Below are 18,848 nucleotides of genomic sequence, written 5' to 3'. Positions count from 1 at the left end.
AAGTTAGGAGAGGCTGCAGCGCTTTGCTTTTGCCTGAGCATCCTGGGAAGGGCAAGATTCTTCCTGCTTCCTTAATGGATTTCAGTCTTCTTTGAGCTCAGTTTGCAGCAATGGAAATAAGCCAAAGGCAAAGGGAGGAAAGTGGGAAGAGGAGAGAGAAACTGGGACATTATAAGTGGGAAGGCAGAGGACGGGTCAGGACTGTCCCTTCCAAATCAGAAGGGGATGCCTGCATGCAGCCATGTTTGCCGCCATCTTCTAAAGGCCTGGAAGGAAGCCCACCTGGGACAGGTGCAAAGGGACGCGCCACCTCCCGACATCCTGCAAAAGACCTCCTTTTCCCAGACGCAATAAGGCGCCAACGTATTTCAAACCCAGGTTGTTGTCGGTTGTTTTATTCCCACACAGAGTAATACCTGCCCGCACCCACGCAACACACAGACACACACAGACTACAGCTATCTGTGTCGACGACAAGAGGGAACAGGTACATGGTCGCACACCAAAAACACAGACACAAAATAATAAATTAAAAACGGGGGGAAAGGTATTCCCTTTTGTTTGTTGCCATTAACAATAATAATAATATTAATATTAATCATCATCCAGCCCAAACCCAACAAAGACAAAAGGAGTGTGTTTGCAGCTGAGGTCTTGGTAGATATGTTTATTTGCTTGCACCCGCAGGACGGAGGGTCCGCTCCCCTTGGTTTTTGGGGGTCCTCCTGTAGTCTTCTGCCTCCGCAGGTCCTGGTCAGTCACATCTCTGTCCCCACAGGCTGCCCCATGGGCCAAAGGACCACCAAAAGTGTCCAGCTTGGAGATGCCATGTCCGAGAGCGGGCATCCCTCCCGCGTGCCCCATAGAAAGGGTCCCACCACTGGCAATGGGGCAGAGCACTTGGCGCCGGCCACTGTGTCCCCATTCAGTTCTCCAGAGTCCATAGTCATCCTGCCCGGTCCATCCCTCTCAGTGTCCTTGGGGCAGCGGTGTGTCCTGTGGCTCTCCATCCATGGCAATCCCTCCTTAGTCGTTAGAAGTGACGTCAATGTCTTCTCCGCTGGACTGCTTGGTGGCGATGCGCCATCGGTTGATGTGGTGCGAGCCTTTCTTCTTCTGGTCCGACTCGGGCCCTTCTTCCTCCAGCTTCTGCCGCTTATATTTGGTCCGCCGGTTCTGAAACCAGACCTTCACCTGGATGGAGCAGGAAAAAAGGGACAAGCGGTCAGGAAAAGATCATAGAAGCAAAAAGGATGTCGAGAAGATGGAGTGTTCCACCAAAATAGTGGAAGGTCTTGAAACCACCAAGCCTTATGAGGAACAACTTAGGAAGCTGGGTATGTTTAGCCTGAAGAAGAGAAGGTTAACAGGTGATATGATAGCCCTGTTTCAACATCTGAAAGGGCTGTCTCTTTTCCTATAGCTTGCATCCATTGTTCTGGGTCCTAATCTCTGCAGCAGCAGAAAACAAGATCCATACTCAACATGACATTCCTTCAGATATTTAAACAGGGCTATCATATCACCTCTTAACATAGACACAGCCCTTGAGCCATTCCACAAACGTGGATGAAGCCTCCTTTCTTTCCCTGATTCAGTGGTGGCCATATTGTGGTCAATGCTAATGTGACTCGGGCCTCCATTGCCCAGCAAAAAGTCTCATAGAATCCTAGAGTTGGAATGGACCCACAAAGCTCATCCAGTCCAACCCAGTTCTGCCATTCAGGAAGACACCATCCAAGCCCTTCCTGGGGCAGCTGACCATCCATCCTCTGCTTGAAAACCTCCAAAGAAGGAGCCTCCATCACCCTCCAAGGCAGCAGCCTCTTCCACCATTGAACGGCTGTTAGCATCAGGAGGTTCTTCCTAATGTTGAGGTGGAATCTTCTTTCCTGTAGTTTGAACCCATTGCTCCATGCCCTCTTCTCTGGATGAGGAGAAGACTTTCCCCTGGACAATGGCCTTTTGCCAAGTCATGTTAGCGCTGACCACAATATGGCCGCCACCGAATTGGAGAAGGAAGGGAGGCTCCATCCACTTTTGTGGAACGGCTCAAGGGCTGCATCTAAGTCTGAATTTTTCATTTTCTTACCTTGTCCTATATTCTAATTTCCACCCTTAAAAATCGTTTTGGCCAGAATTCCCTGCCACAGTCTCCATTGCATGGCTTTATGCAGAGTGAGCTAAGTAGCAGAGGTGCTAAGAGACATTGTCAGTGAACTGCAAAGGAAGCTGGCAAAGTCTCCCAATGCACATCAGGCTCTCTAGCATGATGGGACTGATGCACATCAAGACCAATGTGCGTCAGTCCCATTGTGCATCGGTCACGTTGCAAGGTCCCCGACACAGTAACACAACACCGGCATTACTGAATTGCCCAGTCCGCATTCCCACAAATGTAAGTCCACTGACGAAGCTGTAAGTCCCCAACAGGATTCTGGCCCTGCAACTTAATTGATTGGTTGTTCTTTGATCATGATCAATAATTGCATAAACTTTTACAATGAATTAATCAATCGCTTTTACACTTTTTTACACCGATAACTTTTATAAAGTTTTGAGCCAGTGTGGCATAGCGGTTTGAGCATTGGCGTGCGGCTGTGGAGACCAGGGTTCAAATCCCAGCTCAACCATGAAATCAATTTTGTCACCTTGAGCAAGTCACACTCTCTCAGCCTCAAAGGAAGGCAACGGCAAGCCTACTCTGAGCAGATCTTGCCAAGAAAACCTAGGATAGGATTGTCACAAGTCGGAAACGACTTGAAGACACACAGCAGCAGCAGCAACAACAACAAGGTGCAATGATTTAATTGCTGGACTGAGACTGGGAGTTCAGGGTTCAAATCCCCACTCTGCCATAGAAACCCCAAGTGACTTTGGGGGCAAGCCCCACTCTCTCGGCCTCCGAGGGACGCGGCGGTGGCAAACCTCCTCTGAATAGTAAACCTAGTCCAGAAAACCCCGTGACAATTTCACCTTAGCCTCACCATAAATTGGAAATGACTTGTTAAATAAGATCCCATTTCATGTAGAAAGGAAACACCGGAGAAGTTTACTTTATGAGACAACGGCGGCAAGACTTTTGGAAGCACAAAGGTGGAAAAAATAATGACCTTTCCAGAATGGATGCTTGGCTGCTAAAATGATCAGAAATGATGGAAATGGGTATTTTGACGGTTCGTCTCAATCAGAAGGACATCAATGTAATGGAGACAGAATGGCTTCTGGTAAATGGGTTTTGCGAGGATAGATGTATTTAAATTATAGGTAGAGTATTAGGATAACAGGGAAATAAGAGGACCTTGGAGGGGGAAGAAAAACCCCTTGCATCCCACGAGTAGAAAACTTTGTGACTACTATGGGTTTATATCATAAAAGGATAAAAGAACAATACATTCAAATAGAGCTGGTCAGGGAGAAAGGATGGCCTTGCAAGAGACTTGGAGGAAGTAGTGTTTCATGGGTAGCATTTTATGTTATTAAGTAAATTCTAATGAACATTATTGGAAAGATTTGCAAATGTTTGAATAAAAATAAAGTTTAAAAATAAATAAAGTGGAAATGACTCGAAGGAGCAGAACAGCAGAGACGGAGAAAACATGCTGCACAGCAAAGCCTTCCAGGGTCTTGTGCAAGAGACCTTTCCTTCTCTTTAAAGCATTTCCTCCTCCTTTTGTGGACGGCCGTCAGATGGGTATTTTTTGCAACTCTGTTTGCATGAAGAACCATGTCACTTCTTCTGGCTCATTATCAGAATCCCTTTGTGGTTTTCCTCTTCTGGGACTCTTCCCTTCTCACTCCGTCGCCTGAACACCTTCTTCCCCAGACGCAGCTGCCTCCTGCGCACCTGAAGATGCGAAACCTCACACAACACCTGAGGCCACGCGGCGCCTTCGGAGAGATTTACGAGATTGCGTCCTGCTTCTTCTTGTTTTCAAAGGCAATGCTTCTTTGTGTCGGAGATCCTGCGTACGCTGGGGTTGGAGTTTGGCCCTGGTTGTGCCGCACATCTGGCCCAGAACCCAGTTAGTGTCTTACATGTGAGTAAGTTCTCCTACATGGTTTTGTCCAATGCAACATGCTCACATTCAGCGCAAGGCTGTGGAAATGGAGTGGCACACGCTGCAGCATTGCAAACAGTTGCACACTTGATCCCAGTTCTGGGGAAATGCTTTGATTGAGAGTTCCTGCATGGCAGAATGGGGTTGGACTGGATGGCCCTTTTTGGGCTCTCTTCCAACCCTATGATTCTATGAAAAGAGCGGGATACAAATAAATATAATAATAATAATAATAATAATAATAATAATAATAATAATAATAATTGTGTGTGTACATTCAGTTGTGCAACATTGCAATTCACTAATGAAGCACTGTTATCCCCACCAATGTGCAAATCCGTGTGTAAAACCACGTATCTCGAATTGTCAGGGACAATCCTGGTGGCTGCAAAAATGTAGATAAAAGGTAATGTAGATAATTTAGATATCTGAGATAAAAGGTGGTCTCAAGGGGACCCATCGAGCGCCACAGGAGAGGAGAGGGGCCCCATAAGCCCTTCACATACCCAGAGTGAGCATTTCTGCAACTGAGACACTGATAAAGAACAACACACTTTTCAAGAAGGGGCAATTGCATGTGCCATGCTCAGGATGACCAGACGTCCACCTTTTCTAGGACATGCCCTACATTTCAACTTTCTATTCAAGAGGAATTCCAAAATGCCCCCCGTTTTGAGCATGGCTAAGAAGCACAGATTTATTTTAGTGTTTTTAGCTTTTATTTGGAAATGTCCCACATGTTTCTTGAACGTCTGACATTTTGCAGCGCCTTGTCCTCCTTTGTGCTTAGGACATCTGGCCACTCTGGCCACGGCTGCACTTGTGGACAGGAGCTTGCGCAGCTCTGAGCTGAACACACTCTCTGTGCCACAGAAGTTATGGACTTACACATGTGTAAAGCACCAAAAGGGTTCCAGACCATTTTAATAGGTGACTCCAGCAAACAAGCAAGCAATCCAGGCAGAGGACCACAACAACCTGGCAGGAACTTGCAGCCCCAAATCTGAGGCTCAGCCCAGCCATTCAGTGCATTTTCCTTCCCTAAGGAACACTTTTGTGGATGTGTGCAGGCAATGCTCAGGACATTACAGGGGACGAGGCCAGTGGGCTACCATTTCCCCCAATACGGCCACTTTGCTGGGTGTTGGAGATGCCCAGAGCTGTTTCAGCGGCACATGCCGGACTTCCAACAAAGCTGCTTTGGAAGCAGAATCTGCCCAAATGGCCACATGCAGAGTTCACCAAATATGTGGCAAACTTGGCAGAGGCTGAATTCAGCCCTAGAGACAGGAAAACCCAAGGAAAAGGGGACCCAAGAGGAGGGTCAGACAAAGCGCTTGGAGGGTGGAGGTGGCTTATTATTATTTTGTATGGCTTGGTACAGAAAAAGAAACCCTCTTGCCACGAAATGCCTTTCTCAGAATGGCCAGGGGAATATTGATAATTGCACCGCTCTTACTGAAGTGATAATTAAAACCAAAGGAATTGTCCGCGGCTGAGATTCTACATCATGGACTACATCTTGTAACTTTACATATCCATAGGTACATTGTGAAAAGGAAAGAAGGAAGGAACTCTATTAGCTGCCTTGAGTCCCTGTACCTACAGGAAGGCAGGAGATGATGATGATGATGATGATGATGATGATGATGATGATGATGATGATGATGATACAGTTGGACCTCCGTTTTCGCAGGGAATCCATTCGGCACCCTCCCACAAAAATGGAGCCAATATTCAAGCCCTATAGGCTTGAGTGGGGCATGTGTCACAGGGGCATGCCCCATTGAAAATTACAGAGGTCACTCCTCTGTGGATATTGAAGACCACAGACCTCAAATCAGCGAGAAAGGAGGGGTGATGATGGTGATGGTGATGATGAGGATGATGATGATGATGATGATGATGATGATGATGATGATGATGATGGTTGCCACTAGCAATGGGCACCGATGCACACTGGGACATTTGAGGAGCTCATCAAGACACCAGCTAGGAAATGCTGGAGTGCAACAAGAGTGTTCAGTGTGCATAAGAGGGGCCCAATGTGCATCAGAAATGTCTGATGTTAAAAAGGAGCACTTCATGCACATTGGAAGCATCCAGTACGCTTTGGAGAATTCTTACTGGGGCCCAGATGCATATCTTCCAAATGTATTATGGAAGTAGTCCATAATAAGGGGGCAGAGGATCTGAGGAAATGTGGCGGCACACTGAAGGCTTTGCCAGAAGCTATACTCCACCTGAGAACTACATGTGAAATAGTGGCCCTTGCAGAATATGCTGCTTACACAGCAGTGAACTGGACGTGTCTGTTCTGAAAAGTGCAAGAAAGTACAAGCATTTGTGTACAAGGTGCACAGGCGCATGACACCAACAGGATCCCAGATGATGCTGGTGCTTTGGTGCTGTTGCAGAAAGAGACACCGATTACCCAAAGCCTTAGCCTTCCTGAGTTCCTGCATGGCAGAATGGGGTTGAACTGGATGGCCCTTGGGGTCTCTTCCAAGTCCGTGATTCTATGATTCATCCTTCCTTCTTTTGCACCATTTCACTCCCAACGCAACCAGCAATGCCACAGAAATCCCTCTCCTCCAAGGACCCAGAAACTGGCCATTGGATGGCCAAATGTGGCTGGAATCCTCTGGGTCAGCCCCATCCAGAGCAGAACTACAGTCAGCCCTCTGAATCCACAGAATCTTTATCCAGGGATTCAAGCATCCACAACATGAAAATATTCTCTCTCTCTCTCTCTCTCTCTATATATATATATATATATATATGCCATTTTATGTAAGGGACCTGCTACACCATTGTAAATATTGGGACTTGAGCATCCACTGATGGAAACTGCATTATTTCTGCAGCGCAGATGCAACCCCAGTCCCATATCTGTCCAGGTAACACTATTACAAAACCTAAGGACATGCCAGCCTTCCCAAAGTTTGGACTACATGCCAACATTTGCTGCTAACACCTCACTGCATCCCACAATAAAAAACAGGACCATTTCTGCACAAAAGAATCACATATATCATCATCATCATCATCATCATCAGATGCATCATGTGTCCAAGAAAGCTCATGCTGCCAACTTCTTTCAGTTAGCCTGAAAGGTGCTGCAAGAGCTCTCTACTTATTATTATTATTATTATTATTGCATTTAAATGCATCTGAGGAAGTGGACTTGTAAGTCTAGGAAAGCTCCTGCTGTGAACTCCCTTCTTTCTAGTCTCAAAGGTGCTACAAGATCTCTCTACATATTATTATCATTATTATCATTGCATCTAAATGCATCTGAGGAAGCAAACTTTATTCTAGGAAAGCTCCTGCCACCAATTTCTTTCTTTCAGGGAGTCTCCAAGGTGCTACAAGATCTCTCTCTACATACCGATTTTGCAGACTGACACGGCTATATCTTTGAATCATCATCATCCATCATCCATGATCTTCCCAGTCTTAAGGACTTTATCACACAGGGAAAGTTGGGGAGGGGGGAGTTTAAACAATGATGCTGTGAAAATCGCGCAATCGCGATTAACATTTTCAGATGATGTCGGGATTAAAGTGCCATTATCCCAGGAATAGATAGACAATAAACAGGGGAGAGCCCATAGTCACCTGGACCCAAACCATGTGGGCTTTCAAAGTAACAGCCAACACTTTCTCTTGCCAAGAAACTAAAGGTAACTGGAAGCCAGTGGAATGATGTTAACAAGCCAGCATGGCATAGTGGTTTGAGCCTTGGACTATGGCTCTGGAGACCAGGGTTCAATTCCCCGTTCAGCCACGGAAACCCATTGGGTGATTTTGGGCGACCCACACTCTCTCAGCCCCAGAAAACCCCATTATAGGTTCACTATAGGGTCACCATAAGTCAGAAACAACTTGGAGGTACACAACAACAATCCTTCTTAGATGCACCAGGAACCAATCTGTCTGCTGCGTTGCAGTAACTGAAGTTGGCAAAACTGGTGCAACTCATTGCAAAAGTCCAGCCTTGAGGTTACCAGGACACAAACCATTTGCTCTGCAGCCATCGGATCCCATTTGACCATGATGTGTCTGCCCTGTGTTTGCTTCTTTTTGCCCATTTGTGCCATGAGGATGAATGCCCAGGGGATGTCTCTGCCATCCCAATGAACCAAGTGGGAAATTGCAAGCACTGAGTGATTAAACGCCATCCAGAACTACGCAACTGCATCCACACCTGTGACACTGGCAGCACTTTGCTTATGCAGCTGTGGGTTGGATGCAGGTATTAGGCCATTGCCAAGGAAATGCACACCCACCATAAGGGAAATTACTTATCCATAACACATCAACAAGATCTCATGCTAAGCTTATAAAGGAAATAAATACAGTAATAAAATGCAAATGTCTAGTTTATAAGGGCATGGATTGATGGTTATTTGATTTGATTTTACATTTTGCTCACAGCCAGTGACTTTGGCAGAAGAAAAGAGAAGTTTCTGCAAGTCCATCCAACACTCATCAAAACTCGCATCTGTTTCATGATGAACTGCCTGGGGATTTTGTCGCTTGCGGGCGAAAGTGCAAGAGAGATGGACACGAGGGAGACAAACCACGATTTTGCCATGTAAACAGGCCAAAAGGACAGGACCGAAAGGTTTAAAATGAATGGCTTGGCTGTGTTTTGTTTTTAAAAGACGCATCCACATTTGAGTCTATTAGTCTGAGCAAGAAAATCAAAGCAGAGAGAGAGTCTAATGTGTTTAAGGGACATTTGCAAAATAGTCAGCCAGACTGATAGATGGTTTTCTCTGGGACAGATGCTTTTCTGAATTAAAATAGCCCAAAGTGGGGGGTTTGGGCACGCGGCGGAGGAGACCCCCCGGGGGCGCTGGGGGCGGCGGCGCAGGCACCAAAATGGTGATACGGATTTCATGACTCACGAAGCAGACAAACAGGAATGCTTCAAGGGCCTTTGCAAGAATGCAGCAAAGTGCAAACTGTCCAAAGACGCTGAGAAAAAAGAGATTCTGATGGTCAAAATGAAGCCGGGGCTGGAGTCCTTGCTTGCTTGACCATAGGAACCCAATGGGTCACTTTGGACAAGGCACATACTCTCAACCTCCTCTGGATAACAAATCCTCCCAAGAAAACCTTGTGATAGGGTTGCCATAAGTCAGAAGTGACTTGAAGACACGCAACCACAACGGACAGTATGTTAATTTCTTTCTTTTGTTCCAACAACACAACCCTTATCCCACATTTAGACATAACATTACATAAACGGAAGTAAAAGAAGAGTCTGTTAATGTCAAAGAGAACAGCAACTCAGCTAAATGAAAGCAATACTTTCCCACCGTATTTTGGCTGAAGACAAACTTGTCGATAGCCCCGTTCTGACTGCCATCCCTTCATGGCATGTATTTCAGCTGCGCATGATTCCTGTGTTGAAAACCTGGCAACTCTGCCTGAAACCGGGGGCTAATTTGGGGGCACACTGTCTCTGCCATTTCAGTGCATGATAAAAATGCTCCCAATATGCCAGTTCCTCACCCATTTCCCCAAATGCACCGTATCAATTGCTGTTGTTGTTGTGTGCCTTCCAACTTATGGCGACCCTAAGGCCAACCTATCATAGGGTTTTCCTGGCAAGATTGGTTCAGAGGAGATTTGCCATTGCCTTCCCTGAGGCTGAGAGAGTGTGACTTATTGCTCAAGGCCAACCAGTGAGTTTCATGTCTGAGCTGGGAATTGAATCCTGGCCTTCAGAGCCAAAGTTTAACACTCAAACCACTATGCCACATTGCCACCATATTTGCACCCAAAGACTACCAGCCTTTCTTTCCTTCCCAGAGATGCTCCAGCGACTGCCAGCAGATGGACCAGGGCTGGTCCATGGACCACCATCTTGAGCAGCAATGGACCAGAGAGGCCCCTTTGGGTTCGACCTGTTATTTGGGTGATGAATCTTGCCAGTGATTCCGGTCCGGTGGCAAATGGATGAAGACGTCGGCTATCTCTCCAACACAGGACCAGAGCGAAGCTCCAAACACAAGCTTTCGGTTTGCTTGGAAGAATGAATGCCTGAGAAAAGCTGCTAGATCAAAGAATCACTCTCCAGCAGTTCACTCCTCAGAGGGATTTATTGCTTTGTTTCAAATAACACGAACTAATCACCAGTATAGAAAAAGGCTTACCAACCAACACACCACACTATCTCACACTCCCACAATCCCACAGCACAGCGTTTTGCTTATATACAGAATTACCTGGAGGTGACCACTAAGCCCAGCCTCTTCTATACAACTTGCTATGCACCATAGACACCAATCCCTCTTCAGACTGAAGACAAAGCCTATTTACATTGAGTCCGGCTCAGTTGACCTTCAGCGTCCGGCTGCTGCTCTGGACTCCAGCTGCAGCCAATTTAGGCTTCTGCAGCCATTGCCACATCTGAACATTTTTGCCTTCAATACATTAGCATGACCCAGTGACGAGGTTCTTCCAAAGCCACCATGGCTTGGAAAACCTCTATGCCAGTGCTTCTCAATTTTCCTAATGCCACGACCCTTTAATACAGTTCCTCATGTTGTGGTGACCCCCAACCATAGAGATGGACAGAGGAGCGGTGTCTCGGTTCCTAAGACCATTGGAACCATGCGTTTTCCCATGGTCATAGGTGACCCTGTGAAAGGGTTGTTCGACCCCCAAAGGGGTTGCGACCCACAGGCTGCTCTACACCAAGAAAGGGCCAGTGGTCTTCCCCATCGTCCCCATCTCTGTTGGGTCCCTTGGACCGGACTCACCTGGGTCTCGGAGAGGCTGAGGCTGCTGGCCAGTTGCTTGCGTTCGGCGCCGACCACGTAGTGGTTCTTCTCGAAGGCCCGCTCCAGCCTCAGGAGCTGCGAAGGCGAGAAGGCGGTCCGGATCCGCTTGGGCTTCCTGGCAAAAGGGCCGTGCAAAAGGAGGCTCTCCTGGGACACATCGCTGCCTGCAAAAGGAAGGGCAGAGAGGTCAGCGTCCAAGCTGTCCGGGCAAAAGGGCATCACTGGCCATCCATCCCTGCAGCACTTCCCTCAGGACATGGTCAAGAACTCACTGAAAACTCTTTTTAGACCCATCCTAAAGTTGGAAGAGACCCCAAGAAGGGCCCTGATCCAGTCCAGCCCCATTCTGCCATTCAAGGCAGCAAATACTGCAACAAACCAAAGCAGTAAATGCTGGGGCCAGCTTCCTTAGCAAATATGTGCCCATAAACATACACACAGCAAAACCTTTTTATTCCCAAATATCTACCTTTCAGCCTCACAGTTAGGAACAGGCAGAGCAGGATTTCCTGTCCTCTGAAGCGCCTCTGATCCCAAAGTGATCTGTTCTGATAATCCAGACTAGTGATGCCTATAGTTTTAAAACTGTATTTTATTGGGATAAAACTGACCATTTGCTGTATATTGTTTTTATCCTCGATGTTTAGATTGTATGCCGTCGGCAGGTTTTAGATTATTTTGATGATTCTGGAAAGTGCTGTATAAAATGTATGGTCCTAAATAATAATAATAATAAGAAGAAGAAGAAGAAGAAGAAGAAGAAGTCAATAATATTTTGGGTGGGTTTTTCTGGCTTTGTGGCCATTTACTTACTTACTTACTTACTTAATTTTATCCCCTTTCTCCCAAGTTGGGACCCAAGGCTCACTCTGTGTGTGTGTGTGTGTGTGTGTGTGTGTTTAAACAAGACAGTCAACACCCCATTTCCACGGATTCAACCAGCCTTGGCTTCAGCATATCCTGGAAAATATACCAATCCCCAAAAGCAAACCTTGATTTTGCTGTTTTATATAAGGGACACCATTTGCCTATGAAGCCTCTCCAATGGGACTTGCATAGACAAGGATCCAAGAGGGACCTGGAACCAAACCCCGGCAGATACACCAAGGTCCCACTGTATTTCAGTTGTTGCTTACTTATATATTGCCATCAATTTTGCTTTCTGGGATTTGTAGTTTGTTGCTTCAAGCAGCTCAGCTGGGAGGGACGTTTTGCAAACCCTTCAATCTGGGATCGTCATGGGTTTCGGGGACAAACGGCAAGCCTACACACAGCCCTACAATCATTGCAGGAGACAGACGTAGCATCCATAACATGGTCTCAGGGGACTATAATCATGGCAAGATGAACCCAGTCCTGGCAGCTATGGCCCAAATTCCAGGGGTCTCAGGGTTGCAAGGGCAGAGCATCCCTAAGATTTGGGGGACCCAAACCTGGCAATGCTGCACACCCTCCAACGTTTCACATATGGACCCTGGAACACAACGGGGTCAAGCACTATCAGAGCATGGTCAAGATGGCAAAAGTTGTGAAGGAGGAGAACTGGCAAACTGGAGGCGCTGCAGCCGTTTGCGTTTGCCTGAGGCTCCAGGGAAGGAAAGGCCCAGCCTCCCTCAATAAAGAATAACTTCTTGCTTGTTTGAAGCTGGTTTGCATCCATTGAAGTAAATGAGGATAAAAGGAGAAAGTGGGAGGAGAAAAAGAGAGAGACATTATGGGACATTATAAAAGCAACTGGTAATAGGGCTGGCAGAGGATTAATTGGGGCCTGATGCCCACTACCTTTTAAACCGGATCGCAAATCGGCTTGAAGTGGTTCAAATGGCCCTGGTTCCTACTTGAATTAATTCACTGATGTGATTCAATGCGCTTGACCCATTTAACCCGTGCCTTTTTGACGCTGATGTTTTCCGTGTCTTTTGGGATAAATCTATTCTGCGCAAGTGTGAACCAGATGCGGATCGGAATTGATTTAAATTTCCCCTTCGGCCGGCTGCAGCGGGTCACAGTTGCTTAGTGGATATGATTCAATCATAATCCCCAAGTCTAGCCTAATTTCCCTAGATGGACATTATGGCCTAAATGCTATTGTTTTCCTGGGTAGAGTAGTGCCATTAAATAATGTCGCTTACCCACATGAACACTCAGCATCCCACCATTAATCCAATGGGACTCCTCTATTTAACCAAGAGAAAACCAGCCTGGGTTTCCCAAACTTTATGGCGAATTAGGAGAGGAAAAATCACTTTCCACAGCTCTGTTTTTAACACAGCTTTTAAGAATAATTGTGAGTTGTACGCCAAGCAAAGCAAGATTTCCCAAATCTGCTCCGAATGATTTATGGTTTACCACTGGATATTATTTATCATTACGATTATTAATTGGGAATTTAAGTGTTGCGTTGAAGGGAGGGATAATGGGTTTTATTTGGTATTTTATTGTACTTTGTATTGTATTTATTCTCACTGGAAGCCGCCTCGATCCAACCAGAGAGATGGGATATAAATATAGTAGTAGTAGTAGTAGTAGTAGTAGTTGTGTGCCTTCAAGCCATTTTGGGCTTATGGTGACCCTAAGGCAAATGGGGGGGGGGGGGGGTTCATGACAAGGTTTTTTCAGAGGAGGTTTGCCATTGCCTTCCCCTGACGCTCACCCAGTGGTCTCCCAGTAGGTTTCAATGGCCAAACTGGGAATCGAACCAGTTAGTTTAATGTTTAAATTACTATGCCACACTGGCTCTCAATATCCAGGAGTATTGGGTTTATCCAGTAAGGCTGCAAGAGCTGTGACCACTAGGCTTAAACCTGTGTTTGCTAAACATGGAATACCAAGGATAGTTGCAAGTGTTAATGAGCCCTTTGTTGGTGGAGCATCTCAAGCATCTGCTAATGGGACCTCAGCAAGGTTTTAAGAGCCCTGAAAAGCAAAAAACCCTGAATCTGTCTATGGTTAGCTCAGGGTATCCGCACACTAATGGGATGACTGGAAGAGCAATCTCTACAAAGTACCTTATAGAAAAGGCAGGCAATGCCTATGTGGATCTCTGTCTGAAGCTGTTGGGATATCAGAATACATAAGTTACTGGGATGCTAATGGACAGGATGTTTGGAAGGAAACCTCCAGGAATAACTGTGCTGGAAGCCTCCAGAGAAGGAGATAATAATAATAATTAATAATAATTTGTTTTATTTATATACCGCTATTCCAAAGATCAACAGTCTGGGTACTCATTTTAGCTGCCTCCTCGGAAGGATGCAAGCCTGAGTCGAGCTTGGGCCCTTTTGCTGGTCTTGAACTCGCATCCTTGTGGTTTTGAGTGAATGGCTGCAGTACAGGCATTGAACCACTGCGCTACCAGGGCTCTGATCCCATCAGAGACAGTCCATTCCCCTCCCAAACAGCTATTACAGCCACAGTCTTCTTCTTAACCTTTAGGTGGATTCCCCATCATGTCCGCTCTGATGCTCTCTTTATGGGGACACTGCCCTTGTCTTAGTTGGGACCCTTGGGACCCTTAGTTGGGATTTAGACCCAGCCTAAATCCCCACATGCGCAGTTATGCATTGACAGAATCCTAGAGTTGGAAGAGACCCCATAAAGGGCCCTGATCCCTAGGAACTCACCATTCAAGCCCTCCCTGGAACAGATGGCCATCCAGCCTCTGTGTAAAAACTCCCAAAGAAGGAGAGTCCATCACTCTCTGAGGGAGCATCTTCCATTTCCCAATAGCTCTTACTGTCAGGAAGTTGCTTCTAAGGTTGAGGTGGAACCTATTTTCCTGTTGCTTACATCCATCGTTGTGTGTCTTGGGGGCTAAACAGATGAGTGGCATGTAGCCACCCCTTTTTGCCCCGGATCGGTGCCCCAGCAACCGCAAGCAGCAGCACTGATCCATTCCCTGGAGGGAGCAAAGATAAGCTGTCCCAAGCAGCTGCCTGGAAGGGGTGCCATAAGCGCTGTGGCACAGCGTTATGACGCCCTTTCCGCACTGCGCTGTTTGGGTGCTGCTCTGGAGGTGCATCATCATGGCACATGCCATCTAGAAGGGCATGCACCAAAATGGCACCTGGGTGGCAGTATAAAGGCTTTGAGCATACGGACACTCAGCCCTCACCCCATGCACAGGCAGCACAAAGTGACAACCGGTATAGCCCCTTCGTCTCTGGAGCAGCAGAAAACAAGCTCACTCCATCCTCAATATGACATCCCTTCAAAGAGTTACACAGGGCTATCCTATCACCTCTTAACCATCTCTTCTCCAGGCTGAACATCCCCAGCATCTCCCCATGTCTTTCCTCATAGGGCAAGTCCAGCTATGCACCACTGAAGGTCAGCATTGCACAACTGAACCAAGACGCCCAACTGAATGCATAAGTCATGGGAAGAGCCCTCTCATTCACAGTGGCATCACATGCACAGTTCAGCTTCTGCACCCTTGAACTTAATGCATCCATCTTGCAACACAGAGACACCCCCCCCCAAAAAAAAAAACCCCAGCCACTTCATAGTATCCAGACCCAGCAAAAGGCTAATGGAAACCATCCAGGGTCAGGGTTTTTCCCAGCAGACAATGGATCTCTAATTAAACAGACACATATCCTCCTTTCATATCCTCCCACTCTGAGGCCTTGCCTTTCAACAACAGAACAATATACAGGTTAACATGGAAATCACTCCTCCCTTGTCAGGGTCACACAGGATAGATGATAGATAGATGATAGATAGATAGATAGATAGATAGATAGATAGATAGATGATAGATAGATGATAGATAGATAGATGATACATAGATAGATATCCCACTCTCTTCCAAGCCAGTGATTTCTGCAGATGCCAAAGCCACAGATGCTGGTGAAACATCAGGAATAAACTCTTCCAGAACACGGCCTCATAGCCTGAAAACCCCACAAAAAACTATGGATGCCGGCTATGAAAGCCTTCACTTTCCATAAGACCCTTGGAGTTGCAATGGTGCATCACTCCAGCTCTTAAGCTGTGAGTAGCAGCGAAGCCCATGCCTATCAGCCCAACGTCACCAAAGCCCTTCTGCTCCCTACTTGGCCTGATGCTTCTTCCGTTTCCATTTATAATTGCTATTAACTGTCTATTTCATCTTGTCTCCAGAATGCTTCCAAATTACAACAAACACTGTTCAGTTTAAACCCACAAAGGGTCAACATTAAAATGGAATCTGTTGCCATTGCATTCAGGGTTGTGCAGCATCATTCCAGACATGCCGATTTACACATTGTGCCACGCAAGTCTGCAGCTGAACGGTGATATTTCACGACTGAAGCAAGATGCCAAATGTGCAACTGAAAGCACAAGCCAAGGCACATGTGCATTCATGCGCTGCACACTTGTGCTTATGTGTGGATACCGCAAGGTGTGCACTTCATATTCATGTGCATTGATACCACAAGAGCAACTCTGCTTCTGCAATGAACTCAATGGGGGACAGGTGTTTTTGTGGGATTTTTGGGCGATGTGGCTATGTTCTGGGAGAGTTTATTCCTAAATAAGAGTTTATTCCTGAATGAGGGATGTTCCACATCAGGTAATTCATCATCATCATCATCATCATCATCATCACAACATTAAAACTAGTTTAAAAAGTAAATCATAAAAAAAAGTAGCAAAAAGAAAATCCAGATGATTGTAAATCCAATCATAGCATCCTAGGAGTTTGTCACACAAATATCTCGGGAAAATCACGTAATTACACGGAACGATGTCACACAACATCACACAAAACCCGCCATCAAAATGGTCACAAAGAAGCATCAATGCACATCTTTTTAACCTTTGTGATTTCAGCGACAATGCATTTCTGATATAAGTTTATTTTCGCAATTGCGTGTGATAATCATTTGTGCAATTACTCACCATTTTCTCTTTATTTAAAAATGTAATGGACCTATCAAAGCATTTAAAACTGGTTAAAGACACAAATCTATGCAGCCTCCACCAGCGGACCGAGACTTCTCTATTCTTCCAGTTATTCATATTTGCACTTTTAATAACTAGCTGAGTGTTGTTGCTTTATAGGTTATTTGTCGATTGCATATCGATGTTTACACTTTGTAAGCCGCTTTACTACAAAACGGTGGAGGGGTTAATGATATTTAGGTTGCAAATAAGGAAATAAATCGGATGAGTCTCACGTCCTCGATGCACATATTCTGCATCAGTCGCAGAACACTGTGGTCCTGGGAAAGGGATTGTTTTTCCTCCTGATCGTCACCAAACTTTGTATTGAAGGATCTTAATAAATTCCGTGGCTGAGAACCAAAGAATGGTGAAGTTTTCCAGAGACACGAATGGGTTGTGGATTTCATCCAGGTAACTCTCAAAGGCTCTTCCAATAGATTACACAAATACGGAAGGAGGGGGAATAATATTTCCAAAGCAGAGATTGCCAATGTTTGTATCTACAGCCTTTATGTGCAAACAGGGAATATTATGCTGAGCGGTACATTTTTAAAAGCATGTTTGAGAAATGGAGCTGTGGCTGGGAATGCATCCGGATGGGCAGACAGCGGGGTTGGTGTGTGTGTGTGTGTGTGTGTGTGTGTGTGTGTATAAAGGGACACACTCCAGCTTTCCTTGCAAAAGGGCAGTTGGTTTGGGAGAGACATAAAACATCAAGTGAGATATCGCCCTGGATGCAATGCACAAAAGAAGAGAACATAGAAACGATCTGCCTGAGATCCACCATTGGGAGACAAAGCACAATTGCACACCCATTGAGTGACAAGCCAGTTTTGTGACACAGCCTCCTTAGTAAAACACAGCGTTGCAGAACCCAGTGTAAAATTTGCAACGCACAGTGTGCAATGCACAATGTGCACCCATGCACCTTGGCACCTCATTTGCAATGTTCTTTCCACAGCCTTGAAATGAATGGAGCCTCTGCACACTGGGCAAAAATGTCCAGCGCTTCTGCAAAGGAATGCATGCCTGCAAAAGACACCAACAGGATTCTAGCCTATCTATCTCTCTATCTCTCTATCTCTCTCTATCTCTCTCTCTATTGATCGATCGATCGATCACTTTATTTATATCTTCCTTTTCCACTCCAAAGCTGTGAGTTAAGTAGATTCTGGTTTCTGGCTTGTTTGGTCCAAACTTTGGGTGTGAGTCGAGATTTCAGGGGATGCAACAAAGAGCGGCTTCTGAGTCCGGAGTCGTCTCTCTTTGGTTCTGGATAAAAGAATATAATTGCTCATTTTTTAAAAAAACAGAGTTGCATTTTATGCGCAGAGTTAAAAGCTAATTTTTTAAAAGTTCAATTTGTTCACCCACAGAATTATAATGTGGTTCAATTTTTGTGGATCAGAAATTAGGAATTAGGAATTAGACTACTCCATCTTCAAATGTGATCTTACTTTTGTAGGGGCTGCATTCATTAATCAAGCATTTTCTGGGGCTGCGGGGCATAGAAAAGGTTGGAACCCAATGGTTCATTTGCAATGGGGAAAATCCCCTAAGAGTCTGATCTCTCTTTCTCTCTCTCATTCTCTCTCTCCTTTTCTTCCTCCCTGCCTCCCTCCGTCCGTCCCTCCTTCCTTCCTTCACTCCCTCACTCCAATTCATTCATTCATTCATTCATTCTCTCTTATTTTGTATCCTGAGACCCAGGGAGGCTCAACAGCAAAACAAAGCTGACAAACAATAACTATAATTTTAAAGGTTTAAAAAGGAGCAAATAAGCTTTAAATGATTATTTAATAATTTGTTTAAGCTATTTAATCTCTTGTAATTCATCTCTTGCACAGATTTCAGACATTGCTCCTCCAACAGCTGTTACTCTTAAGGGGAGAAAAACCCTTGTTGTTGGTGTCAGTCTTCATTCTCCATGTTTGGTTGGAGTCGATGTTGCAGAATTTGGGGCATGATTTTGCTTGCGTGGGAGATCAGTGCTATTGTCCCATAGTTGCTGCAATCTTTTGTGTCTCCTTTTTTGTGGATGGGGATGTATATTGAT

The 18,848-nt window shown here is 45.7% G+C and overlaps 1 protein-coding gene across 1 annotated transcript in view; it reads right to left on the bottom strand.

Annotated features, from left to right (window-relative positions):
* Nucleotides 1-391: 391 nt before the first annotated feature.
* The window catches only part of LOC149313326 (homeobox protein EMX1-like), a 34,935-nt gene continuing 16,478 nt past the window's right edge, over nucleotides 392-18,848 (bottom strand). The window contains exons 2-3 of the mRNA XM_089527161.1: nucleotides 10,841-11,025; nucleotides 392-1,194 (exon numbers count right to left, since the gene is read on the bottom strand). Coding sequence (XP_089383287.1) covers nucleotides 1,027-1,194; nucleotides 10,841-11,025 — 353 coding nt within the window. The 3' untranslated portion in view covers nucleotides 392-1,026. The remainder of the gene's footprint in view (nucleotides 1,195-10,840; nucleotides 11,026-18,848) is intronic.

This window comes from Sceloporus occidentalis, unplaced genomic scaffold (assembly GCF_023333645.1).
Source record: "Sceloporus occidentalis isolate IW3139 unplaced genomic scaffold, rSceOcc1.0.p SCAF_5, whole genome shotgun sequence".
NCBI classification, from domain to species: Eukaryota; Metazoa; Chordata; class Lepidosauria; order Squamata; family Phrynosomatidae; genus Sceloporus; species Sceloporus occidentalis.
Note: the sequence above shows the minus strand (reverse complement) of the source record. Positions and strands in the feature narration are given on the sequence as shown.